This window comes from Pyrgilauda ruficollis, unplaced genomic scaffold (genome assembly GCF_017590135.1).
Source record: "Pyrgilauda ruficollis isolate IOZ18807 unplaced genomic scaffold, ASM1759013v1 scaffold136, whole genome shotgun sequence".
In the NCBI taxonomy this organism is placed as follows: Eukaryota; Metazoa; Chordata; class Aves; order Passeriformes; family Passeridae; genus Pyrgilauda; species Pyrgilauda ruficollis.
In genome coordinates this window covers 1,158,242-1,185,776 of record NW_024512099.1, presented here as the reverse complement: position 1 = coordinate 1,185,776, position 27,535 = coordinate 1,158,242, and the positions used below count along the sequence as shown (strand labels likewise).

The 27,535-nt window shown below is 44.3% G+C and overlaps 1 protein-coding gene across 2 annotated transcripts in view; it reads left to right on the top strand.

Annotated features, from left to right (window-relative positions):
• Positions 1 to 351: 351 nt before the first annotated feature.
• Positions 352 to 27,535, top strand: part of LOC121349220 (myosin-13) — a 30,828-nt gene continuing 3,644 nt past the window's right edge. The window contains exons 1-38 of one of the 2 annotated variants that reach the window (XM_041459436.1): positions 352 to 555; positions 652 to 795; positions 887 to 1,043; positions 1,576 to 1,603; positions 1,748 to 1,859; positions 4,854 to 4,946; positions 5,043 to 5,106; positions 5,196 to 5,294; positions 5,390 to 5,493; positions 5,691 to 5,829; positions 6,244 to 6,362; positions 6,463 to 6,612; positions 6,681 to 6,851; positions 7,164 to 7,461; positions 7,850 to 7,929; positions 8,440 to 8,527; positions 9,289 to 9,406; positions 10,004 to 10,127; positions 10,575 to 10,711; positions 11,387 to 11,642; positions 12,285 to 12,527; positions 13,220 to 13,396; positions 13,991 to 14,136; positions 14,223 to 14,313; positions 15,081 to 15,470; positions 15,563 to 15,689; positions 16,117 to 16,235; positions 16,803 to 16,999; positions 17,471 to 17,654; positions 18,155 to 18,320; positions 19,097 to 19,221; positions 20,743 to 21,051; positions 21,141 to 21,344; positions 21,642 to 21,767; positions 22,856 to 23,026; positions 24,129 to 24,233; positions 24,312 to 24,407; positions 25,392 to 25,509. In XM_041459436.1, the coding sequence (XP_041315370.1) occupies positions 352 to 555; positions 652 to 795; positions 887 to 1,043; positions 1,576 to 1,603; positions 1,748 to 1,859; positions 4,854 to 4,946; positions 5,043 to 5,106; positions 5,196 to 5,294; positions 5,390 to 5,493; positions 5,691 to 5,829; positions 6,244 to 6,362; positions 6,463 to 6,612; positions 6,681 to 6,851; positions 7,164 to 7,461; positions 7,850 to 7,929; positions 8,440 to 8,527; positions 9,289 to 9,406; positions 10,004 to 10,127; positions 10,575 to 10,711; positions 11,387 to 11,642; positions 12,285 to 12,527; positions 13,220 to 13,396; positions 13,991 to 14,136; positions 14,223 to 14,313; positions 15,081 to 15,470; positions 15,563 to 15,689; positions 16,117 to 16,235; positions 16,803 to 16,999; positions 17,471 to 17,654; positions 18,155 to 18,320; positions 19,097 to 19,221; positions 20,743 to 21,051; positions 21,141 to 21,344; positions 21,642 to 21,767; positions 22,856 to 23,026; positions 24,129 to 24,233; positions 24,312 to 24,407; positions 25,392 to 25,509 (5,779 nt within the window). Of the gene's footprint in view, positions 556 to 651; positions 796 to 886; positions 1,044 to 1,575; positions 1,604 to 1,747; positions 1,860 to 4,853; positions 4,947 to 5,042; positions 5,107 to 5,195; positions 5,295 to 5,389; positions 5,494 to 5,690; positions 5,830 to 6,243; positions 6,363 to 6,462; positions 6,613 to 6,680; positions 6,852 to 7,163; positions 7,477 to 7,849; positions 7,930 to 8,439; positions 8,528 to 9,288; positions 9,407 to 10,003; positions 10,128 to 10,574; positions 10,712 to 11,386; positions 11,643 to 12,284; positions 12,528 to 13,219; positions 13,397 to 13,990; positions 14,137 to 14,222; positions 14,314 to 15,080; positions 15,471 to 15,562; positions 15,690 to 16,116; positions 16,236 to 16,802; positions 17,000 to 17,470; positions 17,655 to 18,154; positions 18,321 to 19,096; positions 19,222 to 20,742; positions 21,052 to 21,140; positions 21,345 to 21,641; positions 21,768 to 22,855; positions 23,027 to 24,128; positions 24,234 to 24,311; positions 24,408 to 25,391; positions 25,527 to 27,535 lie in introns of both variants that reach the window. The other variant, XM_041459435.1, reaches the window with a different exon arrangement.

Below are 27,535 nucleotides of genomic sequence, written 5' to 3'. Positions count from 1 at the left end.
GTGGCTTTGTGTATGTGGCTTTGATAATGATGTGGCTGTGCAGCTCTGTGAGTAGGTGAAGATAGAGCAGGACCAGCTTTTCAAGACTTCTAGCTTGATATTTTCTCTGCCCTCACTTGGTTACATAGGCCTATTTAAGGGCAATGCCTTCAAAGACAATCTGGCTACAAGAGGAACTTTCTTTATTAGCACTTTTTCTGTGGATAAATAAAATTGAGGCAGAAGTTAAGTGTATGATTAGTCCTCCTCTTCCTGTTAGTCATTGAGCATGGCCACTGTCTGGATAAATGTAAATTACAAATGCACAGACTTTCTGCAACTTTTCTGCATTCCTCCAGAGCAACTGCAGCCATGAGCTCAGATGCAGAGATGGCAATCTTTGGAGAAGCTGCTCCCTACTTACGGAAGCCAGAGAAGGAGAGAATTGAAGCCCAGAATCGCCCATTTGATGCTAAGTCAGCCTGTTTTGTAGTAGATGACAAGCAAATGTATGTGAAAGGTACCATACAGAGCAAAGAGGGTGACAAAGTCACCGTTAAAAAATATGATGACACAGTAAGTGACACCATTGTTACTCCTATGTGATCATCCAGTTCAGGCAGTTCCCTGTCTTAGATTTCTCCTGTTGTTCCCTTCTTTTTTTTTTGCTAGACTGTGACTGTAAAGGATGATGAAGTCTTTCCCATGAACCCTCCCAAATTTGATAAAATCGAGGACATGGCCATGATGACCCACCTGCACGAACCCGCTGTGCTGTACAACCTCAAAGAGCGTTACGCAGCCTGGATGATCTACGTAAGTGGCAGCAGCAGCTTCCTCTGGGCAGCCTCAGGAGCTGCTGGGCCAGGCTCAGGGGAAGCCAAGGTGCTGTGTCCCTTCCTTGCAGACCTACTCGGGTCTCTTCTGCGTCACTGTCAACCCCTACAAGTGGCTGCCGGTGTACAACCCCGAGGTTGTCACTGGCTACCGAGGCAAGAAGCGCCAGGAGGCCCCTCCACACATCTTCTCCATCTCTGACAACGCCTATCAGTTCATGCTGACTGGTGAGTTACCTGGCAAGAGTGGAAAACCCTGATATCTGTAAGTCTGGCTACTTGGTCAAGGAATTTTAGGTTCTATTCAGTGGTCCCATCATCCTACAGCACAATGCAAGATCAGACCGCAAAAATCTTGATGGTCTGTGGGCTATCAGGCAATGAAGGAGAAGCAGTAGCTGGCTGTGTGGCTTTGTGCCTCCTCTCTTTGTAAGGAATTTAAAGGAGAAACACAGCAAATAATCTGATTATAATTAAAGAGTATTTAATCCAAGGTCTATACATAAAAGAAAACAAATAGTAAGTGGGAAGCCTTGTTATGAATCTCTACTTGAAGTTAAATTTTGGGCTACTTCATCCCTGTCTGCATCAAAAAAAAAAGTCCAGATGCAAACTAATGTGTAATCATACATCACCTTAGATTGTATGAAGGAGATAAATACTGATATAATACAGTTCTTTTCCTTGAAGTCAGTTGTGTCTGAAGAACTGACACCCTCCACATCTCACTTGACCGCTCTTTCTGTGATTTTGTTTTCAGATCGTCACAACCAGTCAATCCTTATCACGTGAGTATGATTTGGTATGAGTGACAAAGCTGACAGAAAAGTGATTATGTTTCCTGTAATACTTAATTAAATTAAAAGAATTAAATTAATTGAAATAATTAATTGAACAGTTTCCTGTAATAATTAATGTTTTTGTTTGAACAGCGGAGAATCCGGTGCAGGGAAGACTGTGAACACCAAGCGTGTCATCCAGTACTTTGCAACAATTGCAGTCACTGGTGAGAAGAAGAAAGATCCACAGCCCGGCAAAATGCAGGTATGACATCAGCTCCCCCTTCTAGTATTTGCCAACACTGACGAAAAAGTACCAATGTGTATTTTGGAGCTATCCAGAGGCAGAAAGTCTCGTGCAGCTGAGGACAGTCAGGATGCACAACTCAGGCACACCTATGCTCATTTACCTCTGGTGCCCAGCCTCAAATCTGCTGAACTATTCTTATAAAATGATTTCGTCAGTGTAGGAAAGCCTCCATTTACACAGGGGAGTCTTTACCAGGGAGTGGGAGATAATGTTAGACAGCAGCTTCCTCTGTGCTGTACATCTATGTACTTCAGTGTCCTCTGAGATCCACAGCACCTGAGTGCTGCAGTGAAAAGAGAGCAGTGTGTGGTGACACTCTGTGTGTCGTGGCTGTCTCAACTACAACACGTGCTGCCACAAGCAGTCAGTTCCCACTGGCACATGGCTGTGCCATTCCTGGTCCTTGGCTCATTCCTGTTGACAGGGGAAGTGCAGGAACTCTGCACTCCAGAGTGACTGTGATGAAGTTAAGCATCATTTCACTTGCATCAGGCAGTAGTTTCCACTGGCTGGTTTTTCTGTCTGTGGTCAACAGAACGACCCAGAGGGACAGCATGAGAAAAGGGCTGGATTTGGGACAGCTGGGACCACTCGCCTGACAGGCAGAAAGGAACCTCAGAAAGGATCCTTGCAGCAAAGAAAGTGCATGCCTCGATGTCCCTTTGCTGAGCAGCACAGCTGTTGCAATCTGAGCCCACTGCTGCATTTGCAAGGCACAGGCTCATTCCCCATCACAGAACAAGCAACAAACACCCTTGTGGCACAAGTGTGTGCCACCACAGCCTGTGAGATGCTCATCAAAGCATGTGACATGTGTCAGCATGTTATTTAAGTACCCAAGGGCATAGAGGAGCTTAAGGAGATTCCAAGGCTGAATATTCTTTCAGGCAGAGGCAGGTGTCTGTGATTGATGGGTTGTTATGGCCAAGGCAAGTTCATCACAGGCACTCTTTCCATCAGCACCATGTTAGAATCTCCTGGGCTCAGCTTTCATCAGCTGCTCACTATGCCAGGACTGATCTCAGAAAAGCTTCAAGACAGCTGAGACATGTACAGACCATGTGTGATAGAAGGAAAATCACCTGGCTCTCAGACTGGCAGTAATCTGTTCTGCCCTCTTCTGACTATTCACAGAATGCTCTATATTTTTAGCATTCCAATCTCTGTGACAATATTAAGTTCCTCTTTATAAGAACATTAAATTAAACAGGTTATGGTTCTGTGTAGCACATCTTTCAATGGCAGATACAAGCTGAAATCAGATGCCAGGCAATGGTACAGGAATAAGGAAAGTGTGTAACAGCATTTCCCCAAAATATGGTCTGGGCTTCCAGCACTGTCATCCAGCCTGTGAACAGGATTCCAGAATGAACTTGTATAAAGTATTGCCATGTTATCCTTGTGCAGTGCTCCTGTTTTAGTTCCCTGGTTACAGCTGTGCACTCAAAAGAGGCTCAGTGTTGGTGTAGTCAGCCACACTGACACACAGCTTCTCAACTTTCATCTGGTATAAAGCAATTTATCTTTTTTTTTTTTTCTTTGTCCTTATTCTTGGTTTTCCATCTGTCTTGGAAATTATCCCTGGCAATATTTTCATGCCCAGATTATGTAGGATCAGTCATGACTTTGCAGGAGTTGCATTAGTGACTCTGCTTCCTGGACTGTATTGCACCAAAAAGGAGAGAATAATGTCACAGAAGCTTTTTTCCTTCCATATTTTTGCACTTACCAAGACAGATACAGCACAGTACCAAAACTTCACGTGTTGATCATTCATTCTGCAGTAATCCTCTCCTCTCCTCTCCTCTCCTCTCCTCTGAAAGATACATGCAGATGACATTATTCTATGCATTTAGGGTATTTTATTTGAAAAAATATGTAGAGCTTCCTATGCTACTGTGTTGCTTTAATTTTAGAGGTCCATCTTCACGGGGGACTAACAAAACCTAATTTAAACCTGCTGTGCCATCTGCAGACAGTGCTGGGAACGGCAGTGCCTCTCCCCTGTGCTCAGGGCTGCACTACTGCACTCACAGAGATGCAGCAACTGAAATAGTGCTTCTCAACTTTCATCTGGTATAAAGCAATTTATCTTTTTTTTTTTTTCTTTGTCCTTATTCTTGGTTTTCCATCTGTCTTGGAAATTATCCCTGGCAATATTTTCATGCCCAGATTATGTAGGATCAGTCATGACTTTGCAGGAGTTGCATTAGTGACTCTGCTTCCTGGACTGTATTGCACCAAAAAGGAGAGAATAATGTCACAGAAGCTTTTTTCCTTCCATATTTTTGCACTTACCAAGACAGATACAGCACAGTACCAAAACTTCACGTGTTGATCATTCATTCTGCAGTAATGCAGAAGGGAAAAAAAAATAAATTGAAGAGTCTCTGTTCCGTGCTTATCTAAGTCTGGTATTTGAGTGTCAGGCTTTGTCCATGCCTCAGTTTTCAAAGAATGCCAAGAGCTGTATTCCTGCATCCTGAAAGGCTGCTGCTGTTTGAATGCAACTGCAAAGTTTTGCATTCTCCCTTGGTAGGTGTTTCCTACAAAAGTCTGTACTTGTCAAGCATGAGCAACCTTCAGAAAACTTTCCAGATTTCTCACATTTTCTTTAGCTGTCAAGACTCTTGTGAACAGGAATGCAGAAACACCTCTCATACAAGTTTCAAATGCCCTGAACTCCACTGCATTGACTTTGTATGTGATACCAAATCTGTGGTACCAGATACAAGAAATAAGCAAAACACAGATCTGTCTTTCAGCACTCTTCCCTTTGAAACCCATGGAAATATCCATGAGTGTTGGCTGATGAGTGATTAAGAACTCTGTTAATTTTTAGGTTTAAATCACATGTGATATGTAAAAATTATCTGTAATATCCCTTTTGCAATATTTGTGAATTACTAAGTAGTAAAGTGGTAAAGAAGCATTTTCTTCTGTGACTAGGGAACTCTGGAGGATCAGATCATCCAGGCCAACCCACTGCTGGAGGCTTTTGGCAATGCTAAGACCGTGAGGAACGACAACTCCTCACGCTTTGTGAGTTCATTTCAGATTTATCAGAAAGAAGAAATTTAATGCAAGCTTCATTCACTGATAGTCATAACCAATGATTTGATCCGCACTGCTTGATAGGGAAAATTCATCCGGATTCACTTCGGACCAACTGGCAAGCTGGCCTCAGCAGATATTGAAACCTGTGAGTTGGAGCAACTCAGAGCAAGCAGAATTCATGCTTTTGCAACCTCAAATTTATCAGGAGACTAACATCACCTCTCTTTTGGTTAGATCTCCTGGAGAAATCCCGAGTCACTTTTCAGCTGTCCAGCGAAAGGAGCTATCACATTTTTTACCAGATAATGTCCAACAAGAAGCCCGAGCTCATTGGTGAGTGCCAGCAGTGCTGGGCTTGGCTCAGTGAGAGCTTCCTCTTCCCACTGTGACCTCCCCAGTGCCACTAAAGGTGACCCACATACCTGCAGATCTCCTCCTTATCTCCACCAACCCCTATGACTTCCTCTACGTGAGCCAAGGAGAAGTCACGGTTGCCAGCATCGATGACAGCGAGGAGCTGCTGGCAACAGACGTGAGTAGAGCTGAGCAGAGCAGCCCTGCAGCCAGTCCAGCTGAGCCAAAAAGGCCTGGCCAGCCTTACCCAGCACTGCTGGCCCAGTGCCATGGGACTGGGACGGTGCTGGACACAGCACAGGCAGGGACAGAAACCCCACCTGCCCCTTGTGCTTCACCCTTTGTGCTTTCCCAACCTGCCTGTTGCCCCTGCAGAATGCTGTGGACATCCTGGGCTTCAGCCCCGATGAGAAGGTGGGGATATACAAGCTGACAGGGGCTGTCATGCACTATGGGAACATGAAGTTCAAGCAGAAGCAGCGGGAGGAGCAGGCAGAGCCTGATGGCACTGAAGGTAGGGCTGATTGCAGGGTTTGATTGTGAACTGCACCAGCAAGAGCTGGCAACCCAACCCTCCAGAGTGCCCAACACTTTGAAAATTATTTTCCTTTCCAGAAATTAGTTTTTATAAAGATTGTTTCAAGCCTCACAAAGACACTGATTTAATTCAGCCTCTGCAAGGAAACAGAAAGACGTACAATTTAAGCATTGCTGCAGCCCTTCAGGCATGGACACAGGATTGTGTTGCAGCTGAGATGTTGCCTTTGGAGCAAGGAGAATGTTCTCCATGAGACTAGAGAGGAGCTTCTCTTGATAGCACATGCCTTTGAGTTGTGCCAAAAGTAGGCTCTTTGTAACAGAGACATCCCAGAGGACCAGGACACTTTTCTTTGTCTCTACTGAACTCTTTTGCTGTTTCTCATCCTAGTGGCTGACAAGGCTGGCTACCTGATGGGTCTGAATTCTGCTGATTTGCTCAAGGCTTTATGCTATCCCAGGGTGAAAGTTGGGAATGAATATGTAACCAAAGGACAGAATGTCCAACAGGTATATAAATAGCCCATCAGCTTCTCAATTTCTTGAGAGTGTTCTTTCAAACATAAAGCTAACTCAACATTTGTTACTGCCATGGCTGTGCTTCTTACAGGTGTACAATTCAGTGGGGGCATTGGCTAAATCAGTCTATGAGAAGATGTTCCTGTGGATGGTTGTTCGTATCAACCAACAGCTGGACACAAAGCAGCCCAGACAGCATTTCATTGGTGTCCTGGACATCGCTGGCTTTGAGATCTTTGATGTGAGTTGCTGTAGGTATGCTTGCCCACTGAGGGCTACTTGAAACTAAATGGTATTTTTGATTTTTAGTTCAACAGCCTGGAGCAGCTGTGCATCAACTTCACCAATGAGAAACTGCAGCAGTTCTTCAACCACCACATGTTCGTGCTGGAGCAGGAGGAGTACAAGAAGGAGGGGATTGAATGGGAGTTCATTGACTTTGGCATGGACCTGGCTGCCTGCATTGAGCTCATTGAGAAGGTGGCTCATCTTTTCATTGTAGGAGAGTACATTTCTTTTATGATAATTTATTTTACTTCAGTCATTCTTGACAAAATGATGCATTACTGTTGAATTACCTTCTCACATCAAAATAGGCAGCTTATGAAACCAAATCTTTTGGAGCAACAGGCTGTCTCTGCACAAACAATGGTTTCCTGAACAATGTGGCTGGGGTGGAAGGGAGAATGCCTACACAATGTTAAACTTTAACAACTGCCTTTGAACAGTGAGGAGCAGTAATGGCTCCCCTCCCCACCACTTACTTCCTTTATGTGTTCATATTTCTCCCAGCCCATGGGCATCTTCTCCATCCTGGAAGAGGAGTGCATGTTCCCCAAGGCAACTGACACCTCTTTCAAGAACAAGCTCTATGACCAGCACCTGGGCAAGTCCAACAACTTCCAGAAGCCCAAGCCTGCCAAAGGCAAGGCTGAGGCCCACTTCTCCCTGGTGCACTATGCTGGCACAGTGGACTACAACATCTCTGGCTGGCTTGACAAGAACAAGGATCCTCTGAATGAAACTGTTGTGGGGTTGTACCAGAAATCATCCTTGAAGCTGCTGTCCTTCCTTTATTCTAACTACGCTGGTGGGGCAGAAACTGGTAAGTGATTTTTCAGGGATGGCCAATAAGGCAAAAAATCATTTTTGAGGTTTTTCACCTAATTAAAAAAAAAAAAATTAATGGAGGATTGTGTAATAGTGAAAGCAATATGTGACCAGAAGCACAGAGCACACTATTAGGAAACTTAGGTCAGGCCATACTGTTCCATAGCAGCAACCTAAATCTTGCATTTGAGATTAAATAATCCCACACACTGATCAACAACTACCTAGCAGAAGTTCATTAAACTCTCAGGGAGCAGTGTGTCAGTATTTAAAATGAAGTATTTTACTGGTCCATTGCCAAAGGAAGATGAAGCCTACAAAATGTACTGCATATTTTAACTGTTCACCTCCCATCTACTTCTTCCAAGGTGATAGTGCTGGTGGTGGTGGCAAGAAGGGTGCCAAGAAGAAGGGGGGCTCTTTCCAGACAGTGTCTGCTGTGTTCAGGGTATGTGAATTTCTTTTTATGTGAGCCATGATTCCACAAAATGATCTGAGGGCTGGAACACCGATCCTAGAAAAGAAGCTGAGAAAGTTGGGGCTGTTCAGCCTGGGGAAGAGGAGATTCCAGGCACACCTCATTCCGCTTTTTCAATACATAAAAGGAGGCTTATCAGAAAGACAGAAAATTACCTTTTACCAGGGCCTGTAGTGACAGAACAAAAGGCAGTGATTTTAAACTGGAAGAGGGTAGGTTTAAACTGGATATAAGAAAAAAAATTCACTCTGAGGGTGGGGAGGCCCTGGCACAGGGTTGCCCCATCCCTGGAAGTGTTCATGGCCAGGTTGGATGGGGCTTGGAGCAACCTGGAATAGTGGGACAAGGGTGCTGGTCTTGAGAACCTTTTCCAAACCAAACCATTCTGTGATTCCCTGAACTTCAATAACTTCCTGAATTTATTAAGAATGCAAAAGCTTTGTAGCTTGAAGCTGAAGCCCTTGTTTTGTCCTATCACAGGAGAACCTGAACAAGTTGATGACCAACCTGAGAAGCACCCATCCTCACTTTGTGCGTTGTCTGATTCCTAACGAGACCAAGACACCTGGTAAGGCCACCCTTATGTTCTGAAGACAGGGGACTGGCAGGAATTGGCCTGTTAAGCTTCCACACCCACTGCCCAGATAGCTCCTTCTGCAGGCAAAGTCCTTTTGGGGGCTGGCCTGCAAGACAGTAACAAGAGGAGCTTTTTTGTGTTGTCCACTCTGACTGAAAAAAATTGAGCATTACATGGCCCAGTTACTCAGTTTTGCTTATGTGTGTATCTGCATCATTGCTTAATGTGTGTACAGAACTGAGGGTGAAAAAGATAGGTTTGATTACAGCTGATAAAATTGCCTGTTGTGGGTAACAGCATTAGAAAAGCCCTTGCCTGGATGGCACTGCACTATACTGTGCCACCTTTGCCTACATCCAGTGAGGAGGCTGATGCTGTTGAAGATTTTTCAGTTGGTCTCCTAAACCACCATCCTGCCATTTTTTGAGAAATGTGGCCTAATGCCTTTGCACAAGCACTGCTAGCCCCTGTGTTCTTGGTAAAACTCACTGATACAACTCTCCACAACTTTGTATGAATTGAAGGCATGTTCTGTCTGCTCTTCCTGCATCTTTAATAAAGAGCTGCTTGAATAAAAAAAAAAAAATAAAAGGAGATAATTCTGAAATGCTAATACACACGATTCTCTGGGATAAAAATGTGAAAAAAAAAAAAAAAAAAAAAAAAAAAAAAGGAGATAATTCTGAAATGCTAATATACACGAAGATTCTCTGGGATAAAAATAGGATAATGATGGATGTATTTTGTTTAAGGTGCAATGGACCATTACCTGGTGATGCATCAACTGCGGTGCAATGGGGTTCTAGAAGGCATCCGAATTTGCAGGAAGGGGTTTCCAAGCAGAATCCTTTATGCAGATTTTAAGCAAAGGTAGGTCCTCAGTTATTATTCAATGTCTGTTAGGAAAAGGCCTCAGTAAGGACACAGCTCAGGTGACACGTTTGGTGACACTTTCCCAGTAAGCACACAGCTCAGGTGACACGTTTGGTGACACTCCCAGTCAGACCAGATTGGAGGGAACCAAGGCATTAACACTGTTCTGAGGTCACCCTACTGTTTCCCTCTCTGACCAGACCAGAGATTTCTCTAAACATCAGAACCAGGATAATTTCTAAACTGAAGCCAGTGCCTGATGTTTCAAAGAGATGCAAAACACTTGCAGTGCAATGAGTAAGGTGCCATTGTAGACTACTCTTTGAAGACTTCCAGAGTACAGATGCAAAGTCAATCCACATGAGCCTCCTCACAGTGCTCTGTCTCTGGCCTTATTCATCTTTAAAATGGAGACAACTAAACTGGTTCATGGGGGCTCAGTTGCCATAGAGTGCTAAATCAGAACTGTCTGCTGTTATAGTTAAATACAGCATCTTCCACGCTGCACTGGTGTGAAACTGACCCATGATATACAATTAATCCTGTCTTCCTCACCCTCTTTGAAACCAGTTCTTGCAACCTGTCTCACCACAGGTACAAGATCCTTAATGCCTCAGCCATTCCAGAAGGCCAATTCATTGACAGCAAAAAGGCTTCAGAGAAGCTTCTTTCCTCCATTGATGTTGACCACAACCAATATAAATTTGGCCACACCAAGGTAAAGTTCTTGTAGAAGAGTAAATATAATTAAGCAAAATATTTTGCTTGTTGAAAGTGTTTCTTGCGTACTAAAACAGCATTCATGATGATTATACACAGTCCAACCACTCTGCCCTGGGCAGGGACACCTTCCACTATCCCAGGTTGCTCCAAGCCCCATCTAACCTGGCCTTGGACACTTCCAGAGATGAGCTAAATTTTTCATAAACTACAGTGGAGCAGATATCAAATAACACTGCAAAAATATGATTAGCTCATACACAGAGTGACTTGTTGTGAATCACAGTACCTTGAGGATTTGAATACTGACAGAAAATTTCTCTAGCTCTTAAACCCTTCCCCTGCAGGCATTTTTCTTTAAACCACCTTGTACTACCCTGCATCAGCTGTCAGTGGCTGTGTATCTGCCCAAGCCTCAAATGTGTGAGCCTTTTTTATGTTCTAGGTGTTCTTCAAGGCAGGTCTCCTGGGACTCCTGGAAGAGATGAGAGACGAGAAGCTTGTGAGCCTCATCACTCACACACAAGCTATGTGCAGAGGGTACCTCATGAGAATGGAATTTAAAAAGATGAATGAAAGAAGGTAATGTGAGAAAATGCCAGCAATTGTACTGTGTCAGACCAAAGGTCCATCAATGTAATATATTGTCTCAGGCAAAAAGCTGTCCTTGGGAAAGGACCTTAGAAATTATTGGGGAGCAGAGCAAGTACAAACAATCAGTTTCCTCCTGACAGTCTCACAAATTCTGGCAGCAGCTGTTTAGCATTCAGTTCCACAAAAATGTTTCCTTATTTTTCAGTTTCTGTCTTTAAAATTTCTAATATGGTATTTGCTATTTTGAGTGACCCAAAAAGCATCAAGCTGCTGCTTCCACAATTGACAGTAACAGCCAGATTTGTAGTCTTAGCAGCAGTACTTCAACAATATCAGTTTTCACTCTGGTATTTACCTGAGCACTTGTGTTTTCCTTGAGATTGAGGAAAGCCTCAGAGATCCCCAGTCAATATGCCAGAGAAGTCTGTCTGTTTTGTAGTATTTCTTCCTTGTATATTCAGACAGTAGATATTATTCAAATTACTGAGCCAGCCATTCTGCAGTAAGGGCCTCAAAATGACTCTTAAATAAAAGCAAGGGAGATGAGGGGAAAAAGTCTCATGCAAAAGTTCTTGGGGTAAATCCTGATGATGTGTGGAAATAATCAGGATGTTTCCAGCTCGAGTCTCACCACCCTCATTAACTGGTTTCATGTGTTTTCAGAGAATCTATTTATATCATCCAGTACAACATTCGTGCATTCATGAATGTCAAGCACTGGCCATGGATGAAGCTGTTCTTCAAGATCAAGCCCTTGCTGAAGAGTGCAGAGTCTGAGAAGGAGATGGCCAACATGAAGGAAGAATTTGAGAAAACCAAGGAAGAGCTTGCGAAGTCTGAGGCAAAGCGCAAGGAGCTGGAGGAGAAAATGGTGACCCTGTTGCAAGAGAAAAATGACCTGCAGCTCCAGGTTCAGTCTGTGAGTAACCTCCATTTCCAGATTCACCCCACTTCCTCTTACTCTGCTGTTCTTTTTCTCTTCTTTCCCATTGCTCTCTATAAACAGGCATGTCATAGGCACAAAGCTTCCCACTGGTTCTTTCTGGTCTTGTCCCTTACACCTGAGCAAGGTGCAAAGCATGCAGCAAACACTAACCCCAGTAAGAATACAGGAGGTTCCAATGCTACCAGCAGTGGAAGAACCAGACATTCCACGGTGTATATAATGTGCTCCTCTCAGTGGTGCCTGATTCTGGATGGAATATAGGCTGTTTCCACATCTGCTGCCACTATAATATGGAGCTTTTCTGCCAGAGGCAGGACTCAAACTGTGGAAACTGCTTTTCTCTGGAATACTGCTGAACAGAGACTGAAATTGTACTTGTCAGGTTTTATAAGGTAATAAAATATTCTAAATTATACTTGTCAGGCTCTAAAAGGTAATGAAATATTACATGGCCAAGAGCAGTTTGGTGCAAGTGGACTTGTCACTTGTTGCCATGTGCTTTCAAATCAGGTTAGTTTCAAAAAAAAACCCTGTATTTTTTCACTCACCAAAGGTCTTAACTGTCTTTTGTCATTTTTATGATAAATATAATGTGCCTTCAATGTGTTCTGGTAGGAGACTGAAAATCTAGCTGATGCTGAAGAGAGATGTGAAGGACTCATTAAGAGTAAAATCCAGCTAGAAGCTAAAATTAAAGAGCTAAATGAAAGACTGGAGGATGAAGAGGAGACAAATGCTGAACTGACAGCAAAGAAGAGGAAACTTGAAGATGAGTGCTCGGAGCTGAAAAAAGATATTGATGATCTTGAAATGACTCTGGCCAAAGTGGAGAAGGAGAAGCATGCAACAGAGAATAAGGTGACAGAGGAATCAGGGAATTATTCTTCCCCAGACAGTGCTCCCATACAGCTCAGTCAGTTTTGTGGAAAAATGTAGCCACCTGTAAGTTCTGTGAATAGAGGTGAGATGTGTCCAATGCATAGGAGAGAGGTATTTTCACTTAGTCAATCAGCTGACAGAATTTTTTTTCTGTTTTTCTTTGTCATGTTATTGTGGTTTTTTTCACTTTTAGGGAAAACTTAATATATTTTTGGCTATGTTTAACACTTGATCATCCCTTTTTAAAGAACATGACTTGCTGAGAAATTACAGCTGTTTTCACAGCAAATATATGCAGGAAAGACATTCCTTGAGCAAGAGCAACTCAGAGGGCTTTTGTAAATCCCAATGGGAAAAACTTTCAGAGGCAAGGGAAGATCTGGCAGGTTTCACTATAAAATTTAGTAGGATAGGGGTGGGGATCAAAAATAACTAAAGGAGGAATTCCTATCACTGCAGGAGCAGAGAGATGAGACTCTCATGGCTGCTGCAGCCCTCATAGCAATGAATATAATAAATGATATTATATTGCTGCTGCCCTCATTGCAATCAAAATTAACATTCTGCAGAGAGCATTTTGTCTACATCCACGCAAGGATGCAGTCACTGTGCTCCCAGTCTGCCATTTCTCAAGGCATCCCCTCATGGGATGGGTGCTGGCTGTCTGACAGGTGAAGAACCTCACCGAAGAGATGGCCGCTCTGGATGAAAACATTTCTAAACTCACCAAGGAGAAGAAGGCCCTCCAGGAAGCCCACCAGCAGACACTGGATGATTTGCAAGTTGAGGAAGACAAAGTCAGCACCCTCACCAAAGCCAAGACCAAACTGGAGCAGCAAGTGGATGATGTAAATAGAAGTTGTTGGGTTATGTATAAATACACTGTGACAGATAACAGTAGACTAGAAATCTGTAATTTGGAGTATAAGCAACACCTAAAGCAGACAAGCCAGCTCTAATAATTTAAGCCAATAAAACACTGCTAATTTAAAGGAAATTGTGGAATCCAGCACAGCTTTCATGTTCATCACAGGGTATTTCAGCACTGTGGGCTCTTGTGATCTGATTTAACCCATTAGCTGAAGCAGGAGACCTGTGACAGTTTGAAGGTTGCTGCAGAGTTTTTCTGTGCACATATACTTCAGGAAGTTATAAATACTGGGAATTTCTGAATGTTTAGCAGTCTATATGCTAGGAACTGCAGCTACCGGAAAAATTTAATTTCTGTTTTTTCAAAAACTGGTAGTTCAACTGTGCACAGCCAAGCTGTGAAATGTCTGGAAACTAAATCACCATGGCAGCTCTGGTCTCACTGCACATGTGGAGATGCCCTGATTATTTTCTCTATTAATCAATTTCCAACTTAGTTAGATTTTTAAATCAAGAGTCGTTACTTTCAAAGTATAATTTATGTATTTCAAAGTATGTTTTATGTGTTTTAGCTTGAAGCATCTCTGGAACAAGAGAAAAAGCTGCGAATGGACCTTGAGAGAGCAAAGAGAAAACTGGAAGGTGATCTGAAAATGTCTCAGGATTCCATCATGGATCTGGAAAATGATAAGCAACAAATGGATGAAAGGATAAAAAAGTATTACACTGACTTATTATGCTCTGAATTCTGAAATTCGTGTTTTATCTCAACCACACTGAATTTGCCTTCTTGTTCTTTAATAGAAAGGATTTTGAAATTAGCCAGTTGCAAAGTAAAATTGAAGATGAGCAGGCTCAAAGTTCTCAGCTGCAAAAGAAAATTAAAGAGATTCAGGTAAAGTCTAGGAGTTACTAATAATTTTAGTGTCAAGCACAAATTTCTTAGAATTAATTAGTATTTATTCTTGGACCATGCTACAAAAATATTTTCCCTCACATGAATAAAACCACTGATATGTGACTCTGGGTGCTGTTCCCATCTCAGGGCACTTTTACAGAAACTCTGGCCTCAAATCTTGCATGACTACATAGGAAATTTCTTACATGAACATTGTGGCAGGCTTTGAGAATGCCACAGATGTGCAGCCACTGAGAATCACTTTTCTAAGAAAACCATACAATGTGACTCAATGTGTCATGATCAGGACAAAGATCACCTTCTAAATGCAGAACCAGGAAGACAGCTCTCTTCAGTGCTCTTATCCCATGATTGTTCATGTTGAATTTCTTCCATCCTGTTTGCTGCTGGAGAAAGGGCACTGCTTTCTTCTGGCCTGACTTCTAGGAAATTTCTAGCAAATTCACATTTCTTTACATTTTCCAGTGACACCCCTTCTATTTCTTTAGGAAAATGAACTTCTAAAGCCTTCACAAAATAATAAATTCATTATGAGCTATAACATTAAGTATCAGATTTTATACTCACCATTGTTCCAAAACTGAGTATTACCTGTCCTAGGACACAATACAGTGAAATTTCTAGTGGTACTTCTCTTTAGAAAGAGAAATATTAATGGATGTTAATGTTTGCTCTTTATTCCTTAGTGATAATTTTAGATCTATCCACTCAAAAGTCCTCTTTTAAACAATTAACTTTCATAGGCTCGGATAGAGGAACTGGAGGAGGAAATTGAGGCCGAACGCGCTATCCGTGCCAAATCTGAAAAGCAGAGAGTCGACCTGTCCAGGGAGCTGGAGGAGATCAGCGAGCGCCTGGAAGAAGCAGGAGGGGCCACAGCAGCTCAGGTGGAGATGAACAAGAAGCGTGAGGCAGAGTTCCAGAAGATGCGCCGTGACCTGGAAGAGGCCACGCTGCAGCACGAAGCCACGGCTGCCGCCCTGCGCAAGAAGCACGCGGACAGCACAGCTGAGCTGGGCGAGCAGATCGACAACCTGCAACGCGTGAAGCAGAAGCTGGAGAAGGAGAAAAGTGAGCTGAAGATGGAGATCGATGACCTGGCCAGCAACGTAGAGTCTGTCTCCAAAGCCAAGGTGGCCGCACAGGAAGAAGTATTTGTCATTGTTCGCGTTGTTCTTCTGAACAACCGCGTGAACTGAGAGATTTGTTTTCTACCTCTTCGCAGAGCAATCTGGAGAAGATGTGCCGAGCTCTTGAAGACCAGTTCAGTGAAGTCAGAGCCAAAGATGATGAACATGTGCGGCTCATTAATGATCTGAACACACAGAAAACACGCCTACAGACTGAGAATGGTATGTCCCTTGATGAAATGTAATATTCCAGTGTCAAGTACTTAGATATGCTGCCTGAATGTCTGTGTGTTTTGTAACATATTTATCACTTGGTGATCTGAACAAAACTCAGAATGTAGAACCTCCTCCTGGTGGCATTCATAGAAACCTACCCAAGGAAACACAAAACCAAACCAGGAGTACTGTCAGTCAAAATGAACTTGTGAGTTTGTGGTCAGTTCACCTTTTCTTGATGCCAACACAGCTGTTTTTTATCAGTGGGAATGCAATTACTATTCTCCCTTCAATTTACCACTTTAAATGTTGCAATCACTTTTTTTTTTTTTTTTTTTTTTTTTTTTTTTTTTTTTTTGTGGCTAGCTGCTCTCATTCATTTGTTTTTTGTCTCGTATCTCTGTCTTTAAAAAAATCAACTTTTTCTCGTTAGGTGAACTTACTCGGCAACTGGAGGAGAAGGAGGCCTTGATTTCTCAGTTAACTCGAGGCAAACATTCTTTCACTCAGCAGACTGAAGAGCTGAAGAGACAACTAGAGGAAGAAAATAAGGTGACTTGCTTTCATTTGAAACAACAAATTTTGAAATAAATGAGATTTCTCCTCAGAGAAGGGACATCAGAATAGTGAAAATTTTGAACTTTGCCTTGGAATACAACACAGGGAGGAGACATTAAAAATTAAATAACAAGACACTTTAAGCCCTTCTAATCATGCATTCTGAAGATCAAAAACATAAGAGAAATGAAGGGAAGTAGCTCTGTGCCTATAGGCAAAGCAAACAGCAGCAGCCAAAAAAAGGAAATAGAGCAGGAGCACCTGCAATTTTTCTGTTGGTGGATTTATTTTACCTCTGCCTGAAACACCTGGTGCAGATGTGTTTGAGAGATGTTATCTCCCCAGACAAGATGGGCAAGCACGCGACCCTGTTTAACAACCTATTTAAGCCTGAAACGACCCTGTTTAAGCCTGAAATACAGAATCCCTAATATTATTCATTTTGCTCTAGCAACTGTAGCACACGGACAGGGAGATACGAATATTTTATCAGACTAGAGGCAAAATATCCAGTCACAAATTACTCGTGTTCTGACAACTCGTTTAATTTTAACTGCCAAGGCCAAGAACGCCCTGGCCCACGCCCTGCAGTCCGCTCGCCACGACTGTGACTTGCTCCGGGAACAATATGAGGAGGAGCAGGAGGCCAAGGGGGAGCTGCAGCGAGCCCTGTCCAAGGCCAACAGCGAAGTGTCCCAGTGGAGAACCAAATACGAGACGGACGCGATTCAGCGCACGGAGGAGCTCGAGGAGGCCAAGTATGTGGAAGGATGGCTTGGAGCAAGTAGAAGGATATTTAAGCATAATGAGTGCAGAACTGAAAGAAACCAGAATATGTTTGTAGTGGTAATATGTAGAGCAGTGTGCTTTTTAATGTATTAGGAGTGAAAAGTGGATTGAGTGGATATTTAAAGGAGAAGTAGAGGTGTCTACATAAAGGAGAATTCCAGTGCATTGAGTTAATCATAGTTGTTGAAAGAGCACATTCTTTACACTGTCAGTATTGAAAGCATATTTTTAGTCCCTCTCCACATTGGTACAGTTCATACTTGGGTACATATTCTCCCAGTCTATGGGACTTCAGAGTGCTGTGCCCCCCAGGCTCCTGGCACCACAGCATTATATATTGTTCTCTGTGCCTATCCTTCCCATTCCAAATTCCTTTGTTGTCCATTATCTGAGAAGGTCAGAACTTTCTTTTTCTCAGTGCTGAATGTCCCATCCTGCAGGAAGAAGCTGGCCCAGCGCCTGCAGGAATCAGAGGAGCAGATTGAGGCTGTCAATGCAAAGTGTGCCTCACTGGAGAAGACAAAGCAGAAGCTGCAGGGGGAAGTGGATGATCTCATGATTGATGTGGAGAGGTCACATGCAGTCTGTGCAGCATTTGATAAAAAGCAGAGGAATTTTGATAAGGTTTGTTCAAAAAAACATGCCAGATCTAAACATCATCAGATATTTGACAGGACAAGACAAATTCTGAAATCATTGAAGTTCTGTGCTCACAGTAAAATAAATTGCATCTTACCCAAAGCAAAATCATGGTAAGGACCCCATAGTGGGACATCTGGTAAAGTCACTGTGTAAATAAGCCCAGGTGACCACAGCAAATAATAAATCAGCCTTCTGATAATTTTTAAAAAACATGAAGCCTTCACAAGGGAGACTGGTCAAGCAAACTGAGTACTCACATGCAAAGAAGCCCTGGTGCTAGTCTGCCACCCTAACCTTTATCTTTAGTATAGTTTTAGTATAGTATTCCTTAATATAATATAATATCATAATATAATAAATTAGCCTTCTAAGAACACGGAGTCAGATTCATCCATTCCTCCTCAGTCCTGGGGACCCCAGAAACTACCACAGTTGCAGAGATGGAGTGTGTCAGAACGGGTCATTCTTTCCTGTCACTCCAGATCCTGGCTGAATGGAAGCAGAAGTACCAGGAGAGCCAGACTGAGCTGGAGGCTGCCCAGAAGGAGTCTCGCTCTCTCAGCACCGAGATCTTCCGGATGAAGAATGCCTACGAGGAGATGCTCGACCAGGCTGAGACTGTCAGGCGGGAGAACAAGAACCTCCAGCGTGAGTTCTTGTGCCTGTCACCTTGGATTCACTGTGAGCCCTCGGATGCTTCCACATTTCTGGACTGCCAGGGCTCTGCCTCTTCCCAGGGTTTTGTTCTTTATGATTTTCCCACAAAGGTGGTGACTTTCTTTCCTGTTCAGCTGATCATAAAGTCACCTGCAAGCACTCACTTCCATCTCTACAGCATCCTGCTTCCTCAGGATGTTCCCCCTCCTTCACACCATCGTAATCCTGTGCATGCACAAGGACCAAGTTAACTGAATAGACAGAAATTATGATGACACTCAGTTTTTTCAGATTGTTTCTGTCACTGCTACAGAAAAAATCTGGTGGGCTGATGTCTGTGTCCTGACTATTGGAGGATCATGCAGCTGTGGCACAACAGATTGGCATTTAATAAGCAAACTAATCATAGAAAGGAAATACAACTCAGATCCTTTTGAACTGAATGATCACTGGGAATTATCTAAGCATAAAGAGATCAGTCCAACTTGGCTGTCTCTGGAGATGTAATTTCACTACCCAGAGGAAGTTGGCATTATTTTCTGAGCTTACTCCAGTCGGTCCCTCTCATTTTCAAGTTGCACACTGAGCTGGGATGTGCAGGTTATCAGAAATGAAGATTGCACACAAGACATGATGTATTATTTCTTCTCACTGTTACATCCCATTACACCAGAGTCCCTTTTGTCACTCCCATTGCCAAAGAGCAGTTGCAGGTGCCACTGATCACACTGTCTGAGCGGAGCTGAGTATGTGTTTTCTGCTTGCAGAGGAAATTTCTGATCTGACTGAACAAATTGCTGAGTCTGGAAAAGCAAATCATGGGCTGGAGAAAGCAAAGAAGCAAATTGAGCAAGAAAAGTGTGACCTACAAGCAGCATTAGAAGAAGCAGAGGCAAGTGTCCTCAGTCAGGGGCTTGCTTTTAGAGAAATTGAGAACAGAGAATATTTGGGTGTATATTTTATATTCCTGCTTACCCTGAAATTGTCCCAGAAGTGCAATAAGAGAGCACAGACAGACCAAAAAGCACAGGGACTGCTCCCCTGCCATACCAATGTGGCATTCCTTGCTGTGCTATCATGCACAAAACCCCCTCAGTCCCAGTCTAAAAAGTCTAAAATTGAGCTCATTTTGCACCATCTCTTTGAATTTGCTTCCATGGAAGGCTGAAGAAAAGTCACTAACACTTCAAAACTCTAACACTTTTGTTTCTAGCCTTCTGTTCTGTAACTTCCCTGACTGCCTCTTGGAAAAGACATTATTACTTCTGTATTACCAGGTCTGATTCTCCACAAAATATCTTTGTAAACATTTCATGAGCTGCCCATGATATACCTAGAACATACCTCAAACACAGAGACAGAATTAATTTAGCTTGTAGGGGATTCCTAGAAGTCTTTAGTCAACTTCCTGGTCAAACAAGGGCAAACTCTGAACTTACATTAGGTTGCTCAAAGCCTTGTCTGATTGGTTTTATAATTTTCAAGGATGGAGGTCTCAGAGTATTGCTGGACAACCTTTTCCAGTACAACCTCATTCTCAGGGTTAAACATTTTTATCCCTATATGCAGCCAGGATTCCCCTTGTATTAACTTTTGACACACCTTTTGTCTTTTTGTTGCTCGCCACCAAGAAGAGCCTCACTTTATTTTCTCTTCAATTTCTCTTAGGTAGAAAAAGAAATATAAAACAATCTCTAGGTCTCACTAAATGGGTGGGCAGTAGGAGCAAGAATTATTGTGGTCAAGTAATCCATCTACTCCAATTTATGCATCTAAATATCATCAGTCCAATCCTGAATTAGTCACCACAGGCTCATTCTAGAATCCAAAAGGAGAATCAGGCATCTCTGGAAAATATGTTAGAAGGGATGCCAGGACTACATCAGCTGTTTTATTCTCTGCATGTGCTTATTTCTGTCCAGTGGGTGGAAAGACCCAGCCTCAGGCTTTTCACTGCTACAACAACTGAAGCTGGATGACACCAGAGGGAAGGAAATGGGTACCAGAGGGAAAGTTTGTGTGAAAGGGCAACTTGCCCACAGAGTCACTGGGGTGGGACAAAGCAGAAATCAGCATGGAGATGTAAGAGAAGGCAAGCTGCTTCTGAGCAGGAAGCTTGGCTGTCCTGTTTTATATTTCCTCATGATCTGTTGTCTCTCCAGCATCACCACAGCCTTCAGTGCCCAGACCTTGTGATATCAGAGGCATTTTCCTAAGGAATGTTATTCCCAAATTACCATTGAATATCCAGCTGAAGTACAGTGAGTATGGGATAGCAGTCAGCTTTTTCAGTGCTTGGTCTTTAAAGGTCCACGTTAGGGTCCCTCTCAGCTGCAAAGGGTCACATTTCTGCATGGGTATTTCCCAGCAATGGGCACTACAGAGACAAATCATAATATTTCAACCCTTACAGGGCTCTTTAGAGCACGAAGAGGGGAAAATCTTACGTGTTCAGCTGGAGCTGAACCAGGTGAAGTCAGATGTTGACAGAAGGACTGCAGAGAAAGATGAGGAAATCCAACAGCTGAAGAGGAATCACCAGAGGGTATTAGAGTCTATGCAAACCATGCTGGATGCAGAGGTCAGAAGCAGAAATGACGCCCTGAGGCTGAAAAAGAAGATGGAAGGAGACCTGAACGACATGGAAATACAGCTGAGCCATGCCAACTGTCAGGCAGCAGAGACACAGAAGCACCTTAAAGCTGTGCAAGGGCAGCTCAAGGTAAGAACCACAAGGCTGCTGTCCCCTGAGCCTTCACCATTCCCTCTGCTTGCCTCTGGGTCTCACAAAAGGTGCTCTCGCCTTTTAAGGATTCCCAGCTCCATTTAGATGATGCCTTGAGAGAGAATGATGAGCTGAAAGAGCAGCTGGCTATAGTAGAGCGCAGGAACGGCCTGATGACCACAGAGATGGAGGAGATGAGAGCTGCCATGGAGCAGACCGAGCGAGCCCGCAGGGTGTCCGAGCAGGAGCTGACGGACGCCAGCGAGAGAGTGCAGCTGCTGCACTCACAGGTATTTGGCATCTCCTGGCACTACAGGAGATTCCTGCAGGTGTGGGAGTGTCACAAACACATCTGCTGCCTGCCAGCACCCCCACTCTGGGCTCCCTGGCTCGGGGGGCACCAGAAATGCAGCCCCTGTATGAGCCGTGCTCACGTGGCTCTCTGCTTCTGATTCCTCAAATGTGGAATTCACAGGGACTAGGATCGATTAAATATTCTAGAATTCTTTATTTTTAGGCAGCAGCTCATCCTGCATTAATTAGTACAAACAGGGTGGGGATGACCTGTCTGCTGACTGCCCCAACAGAACACGAGCCTCCTCAACACCAAGAAGAGACTGGAAGTGGACATAACTCATTTACAGACTGAAGTTGAAGACAGCATTCAGGAAGCCAGGAATGCAGAGGAGAAAGCAAAGAAAGCCATCACAGATGTGAGTCCTCTTGCTCTTCCATTTTGTACTACCACAGCCACTTTTCCCCTTTAGAAAGGCAGCAGTCAGACAGAGGAGAACAAATTCTTCAACAGAAAATGTCTGTGACACACAGTCCCTGCCACATGGGCCTCATGCAGACATTGCCATAGCACTTGTCACAGAAGACCCCTCCAGAAAGGGTCCCCATGCCCTGCTAGCTGTCTGTAGTGAAGAGGAATTCTCTCTCCCCTTCTCCATACCCATTCACTTTTGCTTCCAGAGTAAATGTAGTAGGCAGGATAGAACAGATGGTGGCAAAGTTGTAATAGAAAAAAATTCGTTTGAAACAAAGGCCTGTCTAGACACAGCACAGAAAAGCAGAAATTGAGACTAAAATCATACACAATTCTATTCAATTGCTAGACATGTAAGAAAGAGAGAATATAAATGGCTAATTTAAATGAGGCTACAGGTTCCACGTTATCAGAAATAACAACACCTGGGACCATCTAGGAAAGGTATACGAAAATTAAACAGAGACTAGTGACACTGTTGCATCAAGTCCTGGTGCACCAGTGTTTGGTCCTGCCTGCCCACCAGCAGCAGTGCTGCAGGATCCCTGACCTCTCTGCTCTGCCACGTTGGTGACAGCTATCAATCCCAGCTTCTGGGCACCTCAGCAGCCATCAGCTTTTCAGTGCAGTTTGAGGTACTCAGGGCCATCTCACTGGCAAAAACTGCTTAGAAGTCTGACTGGCAAATTTCAGATAGCCAGATACTCAAAGTCATGAGGAAGCCCAGAGATGCAGAGTGCTAGCTGGTAACACCTCAATATTGACTGACTTAAAAAATAGAATTTTGGTACCAATCCATTTGCACGCCTTGATTATTTTTTTCTTTATGTCAACCCTGTCTGTTCTCTGAGGTGAAGCAGTTTTAGAAACACAGACTTTGAGAGTGATCCTGTTTGTATGACAGAGCCCTAGCACAGCCATGGGCATGGAGAACGTGCAGAGTCACTCACCAGTGTGAGGCTGGGGGTTGTTCTCAGGCACCCAGAGCTGCTGGGATGGAGATATTTGTAACATAACTGTGACCACAACCAGGCAGCCATGATGGCAGAGGAGCTGAAGAAGGAGCAGGACACCAGTGCCCACCTGGAGAGGATGAAGAAGAACCTGGAACAGACAGTGAAGGACCTGCAGCACCGTCTGGAAGAGGCTGAGCAGCTGGCACTGAAGGGAGGGAAGAAGCAGCTCCAAAAGTTGGAGGCCAGGGTATGGTGAAGATTTGGGTAGATTAAGGTGAAGTTTCTGACTGGGCCCTTGGTTGCTGGAAGCTCTTGGGAGGGTGAAAACAGGGAGAGCCCCAGGTATTCCCAGCAGGTTTGATGAGAGCTGTGCTGAGTAGCCAAATATTGTACTGTGGGTGATGAACCTGAGAGTGACCTCAAAAAAACTGAGTGGGTGAAATGGGGGCAGATGGACATCAGGGAGACGTAGATGGTGATTTTGTCTCGGGAAAAATAATTTAATTTACTTGGGGTTGAAGTTGGAACTGGTAATGGACAGACTTCAGAAGCTGTTGAATGTGAAATAGAAATGAAGACCTAAAACAGAAAAAAAAAAATGGGTTTCATTAGGAAAGGCACTGAGAACAAGACAGAGCTGTATGGCAACACATTCTTGCCACTACATTAAGTATACCACGTGCAGTTCTGGTCTCTGCACCTCAAGAAGGATCTGCAAGATAAAGCTTTATGAGTATTGACAAGCAAGGCTAGGACTCTGCCATTGAGAGAGACCAGCCCATCTTCACCTTTAAAATAAATAAAAAGAAATACTTTACAGAGTGGGCAGTGAATTTGGAAATCTGTTGCCATGGAAGGCTGTAGAGGCAGCTGGTGAAAGGTTCAAAAAGAGAGAAGAAATCAGCAGGTTTACAGAGGGGCACAGTCATAGATATGCCACCTTACATCTCTAGTTCAATGCCTGTGGAAGATGGACAAGAGGAAAGGGAATAGGCAGCAGCCAGGTTTCCATGCTGTCCCTAAGCTGTATTTGCCACTGCTACTCCCAAAGATAACAAATAAAAGACAAAAAATGAAACAGATTTTTCCCATTTACCTGGTGAACATTCATAGAACCCACCCTTCCCTGTTTCAATTTCCTCTCTCTGACAAATTTAAGCCTAATTTTGACTACAAATGCTCTAGGAATGCACAGCTAGGTTCCTTTTATAAACAACTATGGGTTCACACACTGTGTCATCACCAACATATGGGGAGCGTATTTTATCTAGTCTAGACCCAAGAAGCAGCTGCAGGGCAGCAGGATCAGCAGCCATCCTTGCCATCTTCACCACGATTCTGTGTTTCAGATTAACGAGTTAGAAAATGAGCTTCATTCCGAGCAGAAACGAGGAATAGAATCCCTGAAAGGAGCTCGCAAGTACGAACGGAGGCTGAAGGAGCTCACTTACCAGGTATTGCACATCCTCCTCCCTCCTGCGGGGTCACCTCAGTTCATCTGCCAAGGCTGACTCCATTTTCACTTCCCGCAGTCTGAAGAAGATAAGAAAAATATTCTTCGGCTCCAGGACCTGGTGGACAAGCTGCAGTTAAAAGTGAAAGCCTACAAGAAACAGGCTGAGGAAGCTGTGAGTGGAGGACTCTTTTCAGTGGGGACTGGGTGGAGATTTCTGAAAGGTGGGCTCCCTAGATCATTAAAATAATTGAATACTGAGTTGGACAGGGCAGCTAAGGCCACACTGCCTTTGAATATTCTTAATTATGGCTCACAACAGAGCAGGTATGGCTGTAGCTATCCTGGAACTGGTGCATTTTTGGAGCCACACAAGCCAATTTTCCCATCTGGAACTGAGTGGGGTAATTGTTCTGCCCCCCGAGTGGCTGTGCTGTGGATGGCACTGGCTATAAGCACACAGTACTGGCAATGCAGGGCTGTACCTGCACTGTGTGAGGACAGCACTGGTGCCAGTGGTGGCAGGGTATTGCCAGCCACGGTCTATGTACAAATCACAAACAGGATGGGATTGCTAGGAACGTGCCTTGAGCTGTTTCATTTTCCAGCATCATTCTCATTACATGGTTATGACAATGGGAAGATGCCATCAGCTCACATCCCAGGCAGCAAAGAACTCAATGTTACAACTTACCTTTTAAGTTTTTTGACCAAACACACAAAGCAAAAGCATATTGACTGTAGTTCCATCCGACCACTATAAGCACAGGTACCTTTGGTTAAACAATGCTTGCTTAGTTCAAATACAGTACCTGCTTGTAAGCCTTAAAGCACAATGCACAGAGCTCCATTATTAAGCTTGGAACTTCCTAATATCTCCCTAGATAGACTTTTCTGCAGTTTAGGGAGTTATTCTAGCCAAGCGTTAATACACAGACCATTGTCCCATTTGTCCTTACTTTTCTATTTCTTACATAATTTTTCTGCTGACCAATCTCATGGCTACTGCTCAGCTCTAACCACAGTTCTGCTGCCTCTGAGGCCTGCCTCTTGCAGCTTTCCCAAAACCCTCCGACTGTACAGCCTCCCGCAATTCCCCCTCTCAGGGAATCCCCGCAGCGGGGCAGTGTCCCTTGTGCCAGCGCTGTCTGCTTTCCAGGAGGAGCAGGCGAACGTCAATCTCTCGCGGTGCCGCAAGGCGCAGCACGAGCTGGAGGAGGCGAAGGAGCGGGCTGACATTGCTGAAGGGCAGGTGAACAAGCTGCGAGCCAAAAGCCGCGACATGGAAGGCCAGGTGAGTTGGAGGCTGCAGGCAGGGACGTTCCCGTGCAGGTGGTGGCACAAAGGTCGCTGCCCAAACGGCCACAGCTGCATTCCTCCCACTCTTTCACTGGAGGGTCCTCACAAAGAAAGGCCAGGAATTGTCACTGTCTTGGTTTGGAAAGATGGGTGTCTGCTAAGGAAGGCAGGAGCCTCCCCTGAAATGGAAAATGTAAACCTCCTCCCTCCAACTCGCTATAAATTTTAAATTCAGGGGCTCTCAGGCAAAAAATATGGGAGCAGGAATAACAGTTCTTTATTAGGGAAGAAAACAAAAAGATAAAAAAGCAATGCAGCAAACCAAGACAACACTGACAGAGTCAGAACACGACCTGACACCCTGTTAGTCAGGGTGTTGGCAGCAGTCCAGTTGGAATTGTGGCTGCAGCCCTCCTGCAGTGTCAGGGGTGGTTCTGCTGGAGCAGGGATCCTGTAGAAGGGTGGAGTCTTCCTCTGAAAATCCAGTGGAAGAGGCAGCTGCTGTTCCTCTGGGAAATCCAGTGGAGAAACTGTGCTGGTGTTCCAGAAACTCCAGATTCTGTCCAGGTAGGAATGCTTGGCTCCTCCCTCTGGGTGGAGCATCCTCCCAATGGGATGCTGTAGTTCTTACCAGCCATGCAGGGACATTCCATAGCCTGTTATCAGCAGATTTCACCTCAGAGGGAGGAGTGGGTGTGGAAGAGATAAGGAAAACTGCCCACTTAACAGAAGAAAACTGCCATACAGATGGCAAATAGAATACATCTTGCCTTGCAATCTGGGACAGTCACTTACTCAAAACCACTCCATTTTGCAAGTTCTTTTGGAATAGACCAGATCCAATCCACTCTAAGAATCCAAGTCTTTCAGCACAATTGGGAGATATTACTTCTTCATTATAAAATGGCAGAACAACTGCAACAGTCACAGACTTGAAACAAGACTACAAATAACTCAGTTGCTCCAATACCCTCTACATTATCTTCCTTTTTCTGTACTTAGAAATCAGAGAAATGAGGTTCCTGACCTGAGCTGCAGCAGGCTCCCTCCTGATAAAGACTTCTGTGTATCCAGCAGATATCCATTACTTCTTTCAAGTAACCTGGTGTGCTTGTGTGTAACTGATATATTTAGCCAACCTTAAGGTGAAGCTCTGAGAAATCTTATATATAGATATACTTTTATTTAAATATATATATATATATATATATATATATATATATATATATAATAAATAAACCTGGGTAATGCTTTAGTGACTATATCGACTGTTGATTCACTATGAGATTGACAAGTGTCTGTGTGTCCCTGTGTCTGTCTGTCCATGTCTGTCTGTCCTTGTCTGTCCATGTCTCTGCATCCATGCCTGTATCTGGGTCTGTCTGTTTCTATCTGTGTGTCTGTGCCTGTCTCACAGTCTCTGTCTATGTCTGTCTGTCCGTGTTTGTCTCAGACTCTCTGTCTGTGTGCATCCATGTCCTGCTGTCCACGTGTCCGTCTCTCCATGTGTCCGTGTCCATATGTTCATGTCCATCTGTCAGTGTCCATGTGTCCGTGTCCATCTGTCAGTGTCCATGTGCCCATGTCCTGCTGTCCATGTCTGTGTGCCCGTGTCCGTGTGTACATAAGTCTGTGTCCTGCTGTCCTGTGTCCGTGTGTCCCTCTGATGTGTGTCCCTCTGTCTATGTGTCCATGTCCTTCTGTCCATGTGTCCCTCTATGTCCGTGTGTCCATCTGTCCGTGTGTCCGTCTGTCCGTGCCCCGCTGTCTGTGTGCCCATGTCCCGCTGTCCGTGTGTCCGTGTCCCGCTGTCCGTGTGTCCGTGTGTCCGTGTCCCGCTGTCCGTGAGTCCGTGTCCCGCTGTCCGTCTGTCCGTGTCCCGCTCTGCGCTCCGTGCCCTCGGGCTGGCGGGAGCGCTGCCAGGCGCAGCTGCGCCAGTGCGACGCGAGGGGGCGCTGTGGAACCGCCGGCCCGCGGGGGGTGCGGGGGATCGGGGGGTATGGG